Raw genomic sequence first — 16,479 nt, forward strand, 5'->3', positions numbered from 1 at the left:
GAAAAACATGTTAGAATTGAAGATTATCATAGAAAATTTTCTATAGATATAATAATGGTAGGTATAAAAATATTCCTAAATTGATTGAAAGTGGAATTATAAACAATTTCTGATAAACTTGAAGATTTACATGGAAAATATTTCTGATAAAATTGAAGAAATATATAGAAAAACATGTTAAAATTAAAGAGTATCATGGAAATTATATAGATAAAATGATAGGCATAAAGATAATTCTAAGTTGATTGAAGGTGGAATTATAAACATTTTCAGATAACATTGAAGATTTACATGGAAAATATTTCTGGTAAAATTCAGGAAATAAATAGACAAATACATTAAAATTGACTATTTCATGGAAAATTTTACATATAAAATGGTAGATATAAAAACTCTTTCTAAATTAATTGAAGGTGGAATTAGAAACATTTGTGATAAAATCAAAGATTTACATTGAAAATATTTCTGATAAAATAGAGGAAGTATATAGAAAGACATTAAAATTGAAGATTATCATAAAAATGCAGATAAAATGGTAGACATAAAAACATTATTAAACTAATTAAAAGGGGAATTACAAACATTTTCTGATAAAATTGAAGATTTACATGAGAAATATTTCATTAGTCTCTGTCTTTTTATTGGGGAGTTGAGTCCATTGTTGTTAAGAGATATTAGGGAATAGTGATTGTTGCTTCCTGTTATTTTTGATGTTATTTTTATGTTTGTGTGGGTATCTTCTTTTGGGTTTGTTGGAAGATTACTTTCTTGCTTTTTCTAGGGCGTAGTTTCCCTCCTTGTGTTGGCATTTTCCATCAATTATCCTTTGTAGGGCTAGATTTGTGGACAGATATTGTGTAAATTTGGCTTTATCATGGAATAGCTTGGTTTCTCCATCTATGATGATTGGGAGTTTTGCTGAGTATAAAACCTGGGCTGGCATTTGTGTTCTCTTAGGGTCTGTATGTGGTCTGGCCAGGATCTTCTAGCTTTCATCATCTCTGGTGAGAAGTCTGGTGTGATTCTGATAGGTCTTCCTTTATAAGTTACTTGCCCTTTTTCTCTTACTGCTTTTAATATTCTTTGTTTAGTGAATTTGATGTTTTGATTATTATGTTCCAGGAGGACTTTCTTTTCTTGTCCAGAGACGCTCTAGTCTATACCTATAATTCTTAGGTTTGGTCTTCTCATTGTGTCCTGGAGTTTCTGAATGTTTTGGGTTACCAGCTTTATGCATTTTGCATTTTCTTTGACTGTTTTCCATGGTATCTTCAGCGCCTGAGGTTCTTTTTTCTATCTCTTGTATTCTGTTGTTGATGACTCCTGAATACTTTTTAAGGTTTTCTATCTCCAGAGATGTCTCACTTTGTGATTTCTTTATTGTTTCTACTTCAACTTTTTGATCCTGGATGGTTTTGTTCAATTCCTTCACTTGATTGTTTGTGTTTTCCTGTAATTCTTTAAGTGATTTTTGTGTTTCTTCTTTAAGGGCTTCTGCCTGCTGACCCATGATCTCCTGTATTTCTTTAAGGGATTTTTGTGTTTCCTCTTTAAGGACTTTTACCTGTTCACTGATGTTCTTCTGTATTTGTTTAGGGGAGTTATTTAAGTCTTTCTTGAAGCCTTCTATAAGCATCATGAGATACGATTTTAAATCTAACTCTTGCTTTTCCGGTGTGTTGGGGTATCTGGGACTTGCTGTGGTGGGAGAACTGGGTTCTGATGTTGCCATGTGGCCTTGGGTTCAGTTGGTAGGGTTCTTGTGCTTGCCTTTTGCCATCTGGTTATCTCTGGTGCTAGTTGGTATTGTCTCTGGCTGGAGTTTGTTCCTCCTGTGGGCCTGTAAGCCTGTGTCCTTATTCCTCTGAGTTCAAAAGTGAAAGCACTGCTGGGAGATCTCTCTCTCTCCTGGAGGGCTATGCACAGAAGGCTGTGGAGTCTCCTGACTCCCTGATGCAAATGGCAGTGGGAAGACTTCAGTCCCAGCTGCTCCACTGATCTTATGCCCTGTGTGACCCTAGCTGGTTCCCTCCAGAGAGAAAGTGGACATCTCACCTCTGCGCCCAGAAGTGAAAGCACTGCTGGGAGATCTCTCTCTCTGGGCGGGCTATGCACAGAAGGCTGTGGGGTTTCCCCGGCTCCCTGGTGTGACCATTTATCTTTCTGAATCTCTTTTTTTTTTAAACATGGTGATTTCCAGTTCCATCAATTTCCCTGTAGATGTCATTTTTCTAGTGCTAAATAAAATCACTTTGTGTGTGTGTGTGTGTGTGTGTGTGTGTGTGTGTGTGTGTGTGCTTGTGTGTTATTCATTTCTTAATCCATCATCTGCTAATGGACATCTAGACTTTTTACACTTTGCCTTTCTGAGATGTTTTCTGGAAGTATTAGGGGAAAATTCAGGCCCTGTAATAAAACGTCAGACTGTTACTCCTGGCAACCATCTTGGTGCCACGGAAGGCAGCTCTAGTTAGCGCAGAACCAAGGGACAACAAGCAAAACTCCACAGTCATTGTAGATGTTCCTGGACCCCACAGAATTGAGTTGGATTGTTTTTTTTGCTTTATTCCCCATCTCTCTTGAAAGACATTAAGTGAGGCTTTCTTGATTCAGCTCAGCCTCCAACGGCTCATAAAACGTATAATTAGAGGAGTGAAATATTTCTGTATCCCAAAGCATGGGTGCTGTCTCATCCACTAAGACACAGAAGAGGCAAAACCAGTTCTGCTAACAAATGTCCACTGCCCCCACCCCCAGCCTTCAGAAACCAAGGCTTAAAGAATCAGGGGACTGAGTTCTTAGGGTACTGTAGATTTCTTCTTACCATCAGACAAGAGTCCTGAATGTTTGTATTCCTCTGAGGTCAGGTAACGGGGACTTTAAAGGTGGTTTGATTATGCCTTGAAAATGTAACAGTTATGTATAAATCCCATTAAGACAATAGCAAAAGCCTATGGACAGCTGATTATTTTTCAACAGAGAGAATGGGTGTCCTTGGGACATGTGACACATCTGCAGGGTGTCCTAGGGACATGTAGCCCATTAGCAGTGGCAGGGTAGGAGTACTGGAATTGTGGGTGAGACATAAAAGTTGGTGGACATCAGGACAGCTCGAGGAGTGGGACCAGTGAATGACTCTCATCAGAAAAATCTTGAAAACAGCAAAACTTGGAACTTGATTTGTCACAAAGAAAGAAAGCTTGTATACCTACATCATACCTCAAGGGTGCCAGCCCCGGGTCACCAGTGCCATCATATTCAGTCCCTTGCCTTTGCTTCTCCCTCCTCTTCTTCTTCCCTCTAACCTGAGCCTGAACCCGTGCAGCAGAAATGCAGCTGGTACCTCAGGGAGGAGGAAGTGGAACCAATGGGAGAGTCAGTGTGTGTCATGTGGCAATGGAAAAGTCAGTGTGTGTCAGCTGATACTGAGGAAAAGCAGTCCACGGATATGGAGTTCCTTTATATTGCTCAGAGTTCTTTTATATTGCTCTCTCTCTCTCTCTCTCTCTCTCTCTCTCTCTCTCTCTCTCTCTCTCTCTGTGTGTGTGTGTGTGTGTGTGTGTATGTGTGTGTGTGTGTGTGTATGTGTGTGTGTGTGTGTGTGTGTGTTGGGGCTCTCTTTATGTGGATATGTGAATGTGGAAGAGGGTGCCTGATGCTTTGGAGATGGAGTTGTGAACCACCTGTCCTGGATCCAGATCCAAGAGTAGTGTATGCCGTTTACTGTTGAACCACTTCTCCTGCCCTGGGCTTAGGGTTTGGATGAGCAGCAGGAACTAGTCTGGCTGTTCTTCAGTGTTCATTATAGCTGCCAGCGTATGGACTACAATAACAAACCCCAGCATTCGTCACCCGGTCACAGCAGTTGTCAGTCCAGGAACGTCATTTCCTGTGTCTCCTCCCTGGCCTCCACGGCATTCTAGCAAAGCAGGTCTCAGACACTGGATCATTGTATCAGTCATTTAGTGCACACCTATAAAACACACAGCAATAGCGTTGGAAGCATGGCTCAAAATGTAGTAATGTTTCCTCGATTTCATCACATACCCAGTCAGCATTTAAATTCCCCAAGATGGGGAATTTATCTTTAATAATATAAATTATTAAATTTATCTCATAATATCTTTACACTGTTGATTTGTTTGGCTCTGAATTCTAAGTCTTCCCATGTTGGAACCATCTCCTAAGGTCTTTTTCTCATCGACAGATTCCCACCCACTTTATTTGATGGGGATTCTGGTTCTTTTGTCCTTAGCATTTTGTGTATTCTGGACTTACCCAGTTACGTCTCTTCCTGTTCTCTTCCATGTTCGTTCATCTCTTGAGCTTCCTGGCAGGTCAGATTTAGATCTAAAGCTCTGACCAGAGTCATATGTGACTCTTTTCTCTCTGTGTGTGGGTGGCTTGTTTGCTTCCTAGAAAATTACAACAGAAGCCACATGGCGTCTGCTTGTTTCTGTCGTGTGAAGAATGGTCAGCCTGTCACTGTGCAGTCACCTCTTACTGATTGCGTATTTCCCTACTGACCTGTAACAGCAAGTTTAACAGTCACTGGGGTCATTAGCCACACTCAGATTGTGAAGTAGCCATGCTCTATCTTTCCTTCTTCACTTTATTAAATATTTGATGACCAAGCTGGAGTTTATTCCTTCATGAAAACCAGAAGAACCTAGTCTATTTGTGTTTCCAATCTCCAGAATATCAAGTTGGTTATTCACCACCCTCCAGAAGATAGTCACTGGGTCGAATTATTTTCAGTTTTATTTTGAACTAACTCGTAATATAAAACACTTATATTTTTTGGTGCTTGAAATTGTTCTATCATTGGCTAGTAGGAACACATTTGTATTGTTTAATTTTTAGTTATTTAGTTGTTTAATTTTTAGATCATTTGTTTTTTCTCCTGTGTGTAGTGCATGTGTATTTGTGTGGTGTATGTCTACATGGACAGGTATACATGCCTGCACATGTATCATGCACAGGCCAGATGAAGGCCTCAGGTGTCTTCTATCATCCTATCTGTTCTTCACTGGCTGCAAGGTCTTTCTCTGTTTTACATCTAAGCTGGCCATCTGTGGTTCTAGAAACCTATCTGCTTGTCTCTACCCTTCACAGCGCTGCGGTTAGAGGCATGTAGTAGACCATGCCTGACTTGTCCTGTGGATGCTAGGACCTGAACTCCAGTCCTTATGCCATAAAGCAAGTGCTCTTAGCCACTGTGGCATGTCCCCAGCTTCCTTTGCATTATTGTTTGCTTTTCTTTCAGACAAGGGCATCACCATGTAGCCTCGTGCTGGGTACAGGCACTAGTATGGGCTTTTAGAATTTGTAAACCAACTTAAAACTTTTAAAACCAAAATAAAAACAAAGAGACTATTAATATTACAGAAAAAATATTGGGGGTTCTAACATTATATCTAAGAGTGGGTATGGAGCAGTCCCTGAAGTGGTTTACAGTGCTCTGTGTTGGAGAAAATAAGATTATTGTTTATTGTACTACATAGAGACTCGGCAAATGAAAGAATTGTGCCCCATATTCTTGCTTTTCCATATAGTCTGTCAATCATTGCACCTGAATCAATCCGGCATAAACCTACCCTTTCCAAAGTAATTTACAGTAGCTGAGAAGGCAGTACATGTAACTACATGATGTTAGAGTTGGGTGTATCAACACCCAACTAGCATAGCAGGGTCCTAGAACATATTAATGTTGTATTTCTTTTTATGTAAAAAGAGACGATCCTCTGCTTCTCGGCCTCTTGTCTAAGAGGGAGTGCGGAGAAGGCACTCCACAGCTAGCATGAATGACCCAGACTGTGGCCATTACAGCCCCAGATTCCTCCTATCATGGGTCCATTGCTCTCACGGGTAACCTCCACAGAATATAGTATAAAATCGTTCTTCCGGCTCCAACCATCAAGTCAACACCTTAGTCGGCACCTTAGGAACAGAAAGGGTGGAGATAGGACGGTGCCCACTAAGGAGCCCCGTCCTTTGCCTGAGCGGGCCTCCTGAGAACTAAGAGTATGGGGGTACAGCATCGCACCCCGCCAGGGTTCGTCCATTTCTGCCACAGTCTCTTCTTCAGAGAAGAGTTGCATGGCTATAGCAAGTTAAAGAGAGGGCTAGCAATAATGTAGTCTTCAGGAGAGCAGCAGAGGGAGAGAATCCCCGTGGCCATATTTGCTGCCTGCCGGAGCAGAAGAGCATCACTAGGTACTGTATCACCCCGAACTTTAGATCTCTGGGGGGTGCAAACTGCCAGGGGTCTGCCTGTACCCAAGAACTGAGCACATAGGTGGTTTGTCTGCCAGTCCACCTGGTGTGGGGCCTGTGTACTGCCTGGAGAGCAGCAGAAGAAGAGAATCCCCGAGGCCATATTCGTTGCCTGCTGGGGCAGAAAAGCATCACTAGGTACTGTATCACCCTGAGCTTTAGATCTCTGGGGGTACAAACCGCCAGAGGTCTACCTGTGCCCAGGACCTGAGCACACAGGTGGTTCATCTCCCAGATGGTAGGTCGTGGGGCCTGTGTCCTGCGCAGAGAGCAGCAGAGGGAGCAACTCCCCGTGGCCATCTTCCTGACCTGCCAGGGCAGAAAAACATCACTAGACACTGTATTACCCTGAGCTTAAGATCTCTGGGAGTGCAAATCTCCAGGGGTCTGCCTGCGCCCAGGTCCTGAGAACATAGGCGGTTTATCAGCATGCTGGTCGGTCATGGGGCCTGTGTCCTACGTGAGAATCAACAGAGGGAGTGACCCCACACACACACCATCTTTGCTCCATAACAGAGCAGTCTGAGAACACCTGGTTCACCTTGACAACCCAAGTATAACATTTCTTGAGGCAAGACTGAGCAGGGCTCCAAAGGCATAAAAGAGGAGGGCAGCATATCAGTAATCTGTGCCAGAGGAAACCCAGTCATCTAGTGTCACGGAAATAGCCTTAAAGGTCCACAGTAGGTTGAGCACCAGTCAGTGACAATAAGACCATCTAACACTAGTGAGAACTAGATGGCTAAAGGCAAGGTAGGAAGGTTACTAACAGAAACCAAGGCATTATGGCAGCATCTGAACCCAATTCTCCAACAATAGCAAGTCCTGGATACCCCAACACACCAGAAAAACAAGAGTTGGATTTAAAAGCACTGGTAAGGATGCTGTTAGAGGAACACATGAAGGACATAAATAAATCTCTTAAAGAAATTCAAGAGAAAAATGATCAAAAGCTAGAAGCCCTTACAAGGGAAACACAAAAATCACTTAAAGAAATTCAGGACAATATGGGTTAGAAGTTTGTAGCCAATAAGTAGGAAATGCAAAAATCACTTAAAGAAATACAGGAGAACTTTGATCAACAGGCAGAAGTCATGAAAGAGGAAACACAAAAATCTCTCAAAGAATTAGAGGAAAACACAAACAAGCAAATGACAGAACTGAGCAAAAACTTCCAGGATCTAAAAACAGAAGTAGAAACAACTAAGAAAGCACAAAGGGAGACAACTTTGGAGATAGAAAACCTTGGGAAGAAATCAGGGACCATAGATGCAAATATCAACAACAGAATACAAGAGATAGAAGAAAGAATCTCAGATGCGGAAGATACCATAGAAACCATGGACTCAACAGTCAAAGAAAATGCAAAATGCAAAAGGCTTGTAACCTAAAACATCCAGGAAATCCAGGACACAATGAGAAAGCCAAATCTAAGGATTATAGGCATTGACGAAAGTGAAGATTTACAACTTAAAGGGCTAGCAAATATCTTCAACAAAATTATGAAAGAAAACTTCCCTAACCTAAAGAGAGAGATGCCCATAAATATATAAGAAGCCTAAACAACTCCAAACAAACTGGACCAGAACAGAACTACCTCCCATCATATAATAATCAAAACCCCAAATGTACCAAACAAAGAGAGAATACTTAGGGCAGTAAGAGAAAAAGGGCAAGTAACATATAAAGGAAGACCTATCAGAATTACACCAGACTTCTCACCAGAGACCATGAAAACTAGAAGATCCTGGGTGGGTTCATGCAGACTCTAAGAGAACACAAATGCCAGCCAAGACTAGTATACCCAGTGAAACTCTCAATCACTATAGATGGAGAAACCAAGATATTCCATGACAAAACCAAATTTACACAATATCTTTCCACAAACCCAGCCCTACAAGTGATAATAGGGGGAAAACAACATTACAACAAGGGAAACTATACCCTGGGAAAAGCAGGATATTAAACTTCTTTCATCAAACCCAAAAGAAGATAACCACACAAGTATATAATTAACATCAAAAATGATAGGAAGCAATAACCACTACTCCTTAATATCTCTTAACATCAATGGACTCAATTCCCCAATAAAAAGACATAGACTAACAGACTGAATAGGGAAACAGGACCCTACATTTTGCTGCATACTGGAAACACACCTCAGTGTCAAAGAAAAAAACTACATACACATACACATGGAAATTGAACAATATTCAATGATACCTTGGTCAAGGAAGAAATAAAGAAAGAAATTAAAGATTTTTTAGAATTTAACGAAAATGAAGGCACAACATACACAAATCTATGGGACACAATGAAAGCAGTGCTAAGAGGAAAACTCATAGCTTTGAGTGCCTCCAAAAAGAAATTCGAGAGAGCATACACTAGCAGCTTAAGGACACACCTGAAAGCCCTGGAACAAAAAGAAGCTAATTCACCCAGGAGGAGAAGACAGTAAATCATCAAACTCGGGGCTGAAATCAATCAAGTAGAAACCAAGAGAACCATACAAAGAATCAACAAAACCAGGAGCTGGTTCTTTGAAGAAATCAACAAGATAGATAAACCCTTAGCCAGACTAACCAAAGGTCACAGAGAAAGTATCCAAATTAACAAAATTAGAAATGAAAAGGGAGAGATTACAACAGAAACTGAGGAAATTCAAAAAATCATCAGATCCTACTACAAAAGCCTTTACTCAACACAACTAAAGAATCTGGAGGAAATGGACAATTTCTTAGACAGATACCAAATACCAAAATTAAACCAGGATCAAATAGATCGTCTAAACAGTCCCATAACCCCTAAAGAAATAGAAGGGGTCATAGATAGCCTTCCTACCAAAAAAGCACAGGACCAGATGGCTTCAGTGCAGAATTCTATCACCTTCAAAGAAGACTTAACACCAATACTCTTCAAACTATTCCACCAAATAGAAACAGACTGAACACTACCCAACTCCTTCTATGAAGCCCCAATTATGCTGATACCAAAACCACACAAAGATCCAACTAAGAAAGAGAATTTCTGGCCAATTTCCCTTATGAATATCGATGCAAAAATACTCAATAAAATTCTTGCCCACTGAATCCAAGAACACATCAAAACGATCATCCACCAGGATCAAGTAGGCTTCATCCCAGGGATGCAGGGATGGTTCAATATAAGAAAATCCATAAATGCTATCCACTACATAAACAAACTCAAAGAAAACCACAGGATCATTTCATTAGATGCTGAAAAAGTATTTGACAAAATTCAGCATCCTTTCATGCTAAAAGTTTTTGAAAGGACAGGAATTCAAGGCCCATACCTAAACATAGTAAAAACAATATACAGCAAACCGGTAGCCAACATCAAACTAAATGGAGAGAAAGTTGAAGCAATCCCACTAAAATCAGGGACCAGACAAGGCTGCCCCCTCTCTCCATATCTTTTCAATATAGTTCTTGAAGTCCTAGCTAGAGCAATTAGACAACATAAGGAGGTCGAAGGGATACAAATTGGAAAGGAAGAAGTCAAACTATCACTATTTGCAGATGATACGATAGTCTACTTAAGTGACCCAAAAAACTCTACCAGAGAACTCCTACAGATGATAAACAACTTCAGCAAAGTGGCTGGCTACAAAATCAACTCAAGCAAATCAGTAGCCTTTATATACTCAAAGGATAAGCAGACTGAGAAAGAAATTAGGGAAATGACACCCTTCACAATAGCCACAAACAGCATAAAGTATCTTGGGGTGACTCTAACCAAACAAGTGAAAGACCTATATGACAAGAACTTCAGATCTCTGAAGAAGGAAATCAAAGATCTCAGAAAATGGAAAAATCTTCCATGCTCTTGGATTGGCAGGATTAATATAGTTAAAATGGCCATTTTGCCAAAGGCAATCTACAGATTCAATGCAATCCCCATCAAAATCCCAACCCATTTCTTCATAGAGCTAGAAAGAGCAATTCTCAAATTCATCTGGAGTAACAAAAAACCCAGGATAGCTAAAAACTATTCTCAACAGTAAAAGAACTTCAGGGGAATTCAGTATCCCAGACCTCAAACATTACTACAGAGCAAAAGTGATTTAAAAAAAAACTGCATGGTATTGGTACAATGTCAGGCAAACAGATCAATGGAGTAGGATTGAAGACCCAGAAATTAACCCACACACCTATGGTCACTTGATCTTTGACAAAGGAGCTGAAAGCATCCAGTGGAAAAAAGATAGTCTTTTCAACAAATGGTGCTGGTTCAATTGGAGGTCAGCATGCAGAAGAATGGGAATCAATCCATTCTTATCTCCTTGTACTAAGCTTAACTCCAAATGGATCAAGGACCTCCACATAAAACCTGACACACTGAAACTAATAGAAAAGAAACTGGGGAAGACCCTTGAGGACATGGGCACAGGGGAAAGTTCCTGAATAGAACACCAATAGCTTATGCTCTAAGATCAAGAATTGACAAATGGTACCTCATAAAACTACAAAGTTTCTGTAAGGCAAAGGACACTGTCAAAAGGACAAAACGTCAACCAATAGATTGGGAAAGTATCTTCACCAACCCTATATCTGACAGAGAGCTAATATCTAATATATACAAAGAACTCAAGAAGGTAGAACCCAGAGAACCAAATAACCCCATTAAAAGTGGGGTACCAAGCTAAATAAAGAATTTTCACATGAAGAACTTCAGAGGGCTGAGAAACACCTTAAGAGATGTTCAACATCATTAATCATTAGGGAAATGCAAATCAAAACAACCCTGAGATTTCACCTCACACCAGTCAGAATGGCTAAGGTCAAAAACTCAGGAGACAGCAGGTGCTGGCGAGGATGTGGAGAAAGAGGAACACTCCTCCACTGCTGGTGGGATTGTAAGTTGGTGTAACCACTTTGGAAATCAGTCTGGTGGTTCCTCAGAAAACTGAGCATGACACTTCCGGACGACCCTGCTATACCACTCCTGGGCATATACCCAGAGGATTCTCTGGCATGCAGTAAGGACACATGCTCTGCTATGTTCATAGCAGCCCTATTTGTAGTAGTCAGAAGCTGGAAAGAACCCAGGTGTCCCTCAACGGAGGATTAGATACAAAAAATGTGGTATATTTACACAATGGAGTACTATTCAGTCATTAGAAACAATGAATTCATGAAATTCTTAGACAAATGGATGGAGCTGGAGAACATCATACTAAGTGAGGTGACCCAGTCCCAAAAGATCAGTCATGGTATGCACTCACTAATAAGTGGATAATAATCTAGAAACTTGGAATACCCAAGAAATAATCTACATATTAAATGATGTCCAAAAAGAACAGAGGAGTGGCCCCTGGTTCTGGAAAGACTCACTGTAAGAGTATAGGGGAATTCCAGAACAGGGAAGCGGGAAGGAGTAGATGGAGGAACAGGGGGAGGGAAGAGGGCTCATGGGACTTGCGGGGAGTGGGAACCCAGAAAAGGGGAAATCATTTGAAATGTAAGTAAAGAATGCATCAAATAAAAAAAAGTAGTCTTCATTCAGGCCGCCCAGATGTCCAGTTAACCTTCGGGCAATCAGTTACCCAGAAAGAAAAGAGAATGAAAATAGTAATCTTTGCTACAAACTGTATTTTAAAAAGTCTACCTCTTTGGTACATATTTTCCTATCTTAAAATCTCAGCTTATCTCTCTCCCCTCCCCTCCCTTACCCCCTCTCCTCCCCTACCTACTCCCCTCCCCTCCCTCTTCTCCTCCCCAACCCCCTCCCCTCAGCTCCCCTTCTCTTCTCCCCTCTTTTTGCCTTTATTATTCAGCAGCATCCAATATATGATGTGAAAGGAGGCTATAATTAGCAATTTACATATAAAACTACACAGGGAAGTTGTCCTGCCTCCCTCCTTTTGATTCATCCTCTGACCCTCCCTGCTGAGCTGCCTCTGCTTGCACTGGGACTTCTTGGTTATTAACTTCCTGGTCACAGTGAACCTCACATAAATCCTACACCATAACGTTGTCCTGACTCGTGTAAGGCCAGACCCTGTGCATTGTCCACAGGGAAGATGAGGTTCAGTTCCCAAAGAACCCTTACCAGGGGGCAGCTTGCTGGCTGTCTGCATGCCCTGCCTCCTTATTAGGGTCCTTATGGCAAAGGAAACTAGGAGAGAGGGTTCCATGTGGGAAAGTCTAAAAGGTTTCCCAGAGAAAGTTGCCTGTCATCAAAGGCTGGTAGTATCACTTAGGTGTTCACCAGAAAAGAAAGAGACAGGAGAGTGCGTTCAGACACAGGACACTGCATTTGTGAAGTGGCTTACACAGAAGGGTAACGGGGCACCCTGGAAGCCAGACATACCGAAGGTGTCAAAAGGGGGCCCTGCAGCCCCCATTGCTTCCTTTCATAGATGAAGGAACTGATGTTCGAAGCCACTGGGCAGGCGGCAGGTAATAAAGATGGAATTCAAACCTATAGGTAGAATAAACAGCCCTGTGCAGATCTCTGCACGTCCTAATCCCCACAACCTGTGATCCTGTGAGGTTGGGTGACAAAGGCTGATTTAGATTCCAAATGGAGTCACAGCACCCATCTGCTGACCTTAAAATAGGGAGCCTGTCCTAGATGAGCACTGTGAGATGGACCCAGTGTGGTTCTCAGGACCCTTTAATGCAGCACAGGTAGGAGAAGTTGGCTAAATCAGGAGCTAAAAGAATTAAAAGCAAACTCCTCTTAAAATTCTAAGTTTCTTCAAACCTCATTTTCAAACCATATAGCTAAGGGTGCGCATGTACCTCTTAGCTTGGTGAATGTTGAAAGGATGTGGTCGTGGCCTTTGACATCAGAGGAGGGAGCGCAGCGGTGAGGCTGGCTGATACAGATGGAAAAGATAAGGTTAGAGGCAAGCTGCCTTTGAACGACTCTCTAAAGATCAACTGCATCCTGCCCCGGTCCCGCTGCTGTTCCTCCCTTTCAGTCGCACTGAGGGGTGATGCCCAAGGCGCATCCCTTTTCAGAACTGGACCATGAACAACTTCATCCTCCTGGAAGAACAGCTGATCAAGAGGTCCCAACAGAAGAGAAGGACTTCACCCTCAAATTTTAAAGTCCGTTTCTTTGTCTTAACGAAAACCAGCCTGGCGTACTTCGAGGACCGCCACGGGGTATGAGAATATTTCCTTTGTGATTTATCTATTTACCATTCCGTGTTTGGACGAAGCTGATTCGTGAGATACACTTGAACACTTGGGATACAGGCGCAGTGTGTCTGGAAGCCGGAAGGTTGAATTAGATATCAGAACAAATGCGGAGAGTTCTGAGGCTCCAGTGTCAGTTAGATTTGGCTATTTCAATTCTAAAATCTGTAGGTTTCACATCATCCATTTCTCTTCTCCACAAGGTTATGTTAAATTTTAAGCACAGAAATATCTTACGTGGTAAATGTTGTGGATATAACTTGAAGTTTATGTGAAAGTGAAGTATATGGCATTTACAGTCTGTAGGACAGTAAAATATTAATTATTGCTCATTAAGACATAAGGGGCAATGTAGCCCAACTTCCCTGTTTTACAAAAGAAGTGGTTCTTAGAATATGAAAGGAAGGTCCTATGTAAGATTTTCTTGACGTGATCTCTCCTTGTCTCAATGGTCATCACTCCCCTGAGGCCAAGTGGTCATATTTCCGTTCTTGTAACATTCTAAAGTTTTAAGGCACGTGGCAGTCCTATTCTTGGCAAAGCATCTCAAGAGACTAGGGGTGTGGAACATAAACTTTCTGCCTGCAGCCCAGGGATCCCCACTAGAGTGTGACTGTTCACCTAGATGTATCTAATGACATCTTCATGCGCAGCAGCAACAACAAAAGTGTGTGTTAATAATGCAGTGTGACAGAAACGCTGGGTGGTACCCAGAGCTTAACCCTGGGCAAGTCCTCTCCGAAGCAGCCAAGGGCCAAGAGCATCACATGGGGCAAGACCTGGTCTTGCGAGAGAGTAGGGTTGCTTTCTAAAATAACTTATGCCTATCTTGACTTGATGTTACTCTGAGGTCAGAAGCTGAGGGTCTCTGGTTCTATTGACACTTGTTGCTAACAAGGAGGGTGATTAGGTAAAGGATTATTGCTATCATACCCTTCTCTGCCCAGGCAACCAGAAGCCTCTGGCTAGGCTGGTTAACTCTTTGTGAGCCAGAAAGGAAGGAAAGGAAAAGAACCAAGATGCTTTCCACAGCCAAATATGCACAGACACACATACATTCACACACATATTTACATTTACATTTACATTCACATTCTTATTTGCACATTAACACACTTCACATTTTTGTTGGGCCCAATCACCTGTCTTACACACTCCACAAGTATTCATGCATGCTTACATACACACGTACATATAGACAAATAGACATATACATTTGAATGGATGAATGGATGGATGCATGGGTGGATGGATGGATGCATGGATGGTTGCATGTGGCAGACAGAGCCCTTTAAACCAAACTATCCAACTAACAATTTTATTTCTTTTCTGTGGCTTTTTAATACTTTCTCAGACAAAACGTTCTTTAGAAAATTACCTCAGAGATAAAGTGTTACATAGAATGGGAATTACAGAAGGATGCTGATATTTAAGTTCAAAGCAGTGTTCATTCTATATGCTTGATATGTACACCTGCAGTTGTATCCTTGAACCTAAACATTTTTCCTTGAACACAAATTTGTCCCAAGTCTATTACTCTACTTATGAAAGCTCATTGTATTTCTTATTATGCAGCCTTTACTTACTATTCTGAGGAATGGGCACATTTTATTCTTGGTTCTAACCTTGTTACTTCTGGCAAAGCAACTAAAACCATCTCTTAAGACTTTCTTCCTAAAATTATTTTAATCAAATCAGGAATTCTATAAAATCATTGTTAATTCATCTAAACAGCATTAATTCATGAATGTTCATCTTTATGTCGATCTGCAAGAAATCTGATCAATAGGGTGGGCTAATGCCTAGGGACTGTTAGTTGAATAATGACAGGAAATCAGCTGCGAGAAGCAAGCCTGAGATGAAGTCTCTTTGGCCTTACCATCCAGCTCACCCATTGCACACAATGCCAAAAAGAAGAAGAAAAAAAAGCAGCCTGCCTCTAGGACTGCACCTGCTAGCCTTAGCCTATCCTATATGGCTGCTGACATGGTGGGTGGGTGGGGGGTCTCAGAGTCACTGTGCTTCCCATGGAGTGAGTCAGCCTGGGCAAATGTCCTCCATCAGACTCTTCTCCTTGGTAAATACAAGGACTAGACATCAGTCCCAAGCCCCACTCTTTGGTTCAGAACCTTTTGTTTTTACACAGTGGCTTTGGTTACAGTGCTTTTCAACACTGGCTTGATTTCTTACCATATCCTTGCAATATTTTTACATCTTTAGAGAGGTAGGGCAGAAATGAGTGCCTAGGTTTTAGCTTGGTGCTCACCAAGACAAGGGTGCGTCTGTGTCTCACTAGAAAAGCCTCATGAGGAGAGGGAGATCCAGGCTTTGAGTGTGGAGCAAAATACTCGGAGCGGGGAGATACCCAGCCTTATAAGTTTCAGGTAAAATAATGCTGCCTCTCTGTACTCTTGGAGTGAAGAGAATCACTTGTCTTCAGCAGGGCCTCACTGACAAATTACCCATAGATTAGCAGCAGATAGAATGACATATGTTTAGGCCCCATTGGCCAGTGGCCAGGGTCCAAGCTGTGGACCCGGAGGATTCACCACACAGAACTGATAAATTACATGGCATCGGCTCTTGTGTTTCTGCGAATGGAACATGAAATTCATGTTTCATAATGAAAGCATAGCCATGCACCTTTAAATAACTTTTCTCCAAATGGATTTTACACTTTAACCAGTTTTTTAAAAATAGGTTTTAGTTTTTCATATTATAATATAAACACATTATAATATAACTATAATGTAATCATATTATAATGGAATTCTTTTATAATTACATTATTTCCCCCCTTCCTTTCTCCCTCCGAACTCTTTCATGTATCCTTCTTGCTCTTGTTCAAATTCATGGACCCTCTGTTTCTTTAATTGTTGATGTTATTGTTGTTGATGATGATGATGATGGTAGTGGTGGTAGTGGTGGTGGTGATATCTGTGATAATGTCAATATATAACCCAAGCTGGAACTTGAAGTCTTCTAGCCTCGGCCTCCAGTATGTCTCAACTATGACACCACACCTGCTTTACCT

The 16,479-nt window shown here is 41.4% G+C and overlaps 1 protein-coding gene across 4 annotated transcripts in view; it reads left to right on the forward strand.

The window, feature by feature from the left end:
• Itk (IL2 inducible T cell kinase) overlaps nucleotides 1-16,479 on the forward strand; it is a 116,463-nt gene that overhangs the window by 39,600 nt on the left and 60,384 nt on the right. The window contains exon 1 of one of the 4 annotated variants that reach the window (XM_052194778.1): nucleotides 13,128-13,412. The exons of 1 other annotated variant lie outside the window; for it this stretch is intronic. In XM_052194778.1, the coding sequence (XP_052050738.1) occupies nucleotides 13,275-13,412 (138 nt within the window). In that variant the 5' untranslated portion in view covers nucleotides 13,128-13,274. Of the gene's footprint in view, nucleotides 1-13,127; nucleotides 13,413-16,479 lie in introns of those variants that run through there. 2 more of the 4 variants (XM_052194779.1, XM_052194777.1) reach the window with 2 other exon arrangements.

The sequence above is a fragment of the Apodemus sylvaticus genome, chromosome 10, assembly GCF_947179515.1.
Source record: "Apodemus sylvaticus chromosome 10, mApoSyl1.1, whole genome shotgun sequence".
In the NCBI taxonomy this organism is placed as follows: Eukaryota; Metazoa; Chordata; class Mammalia; order Rodentia; family Muridae; genus Apodemus; species Apodemus sylvaticus.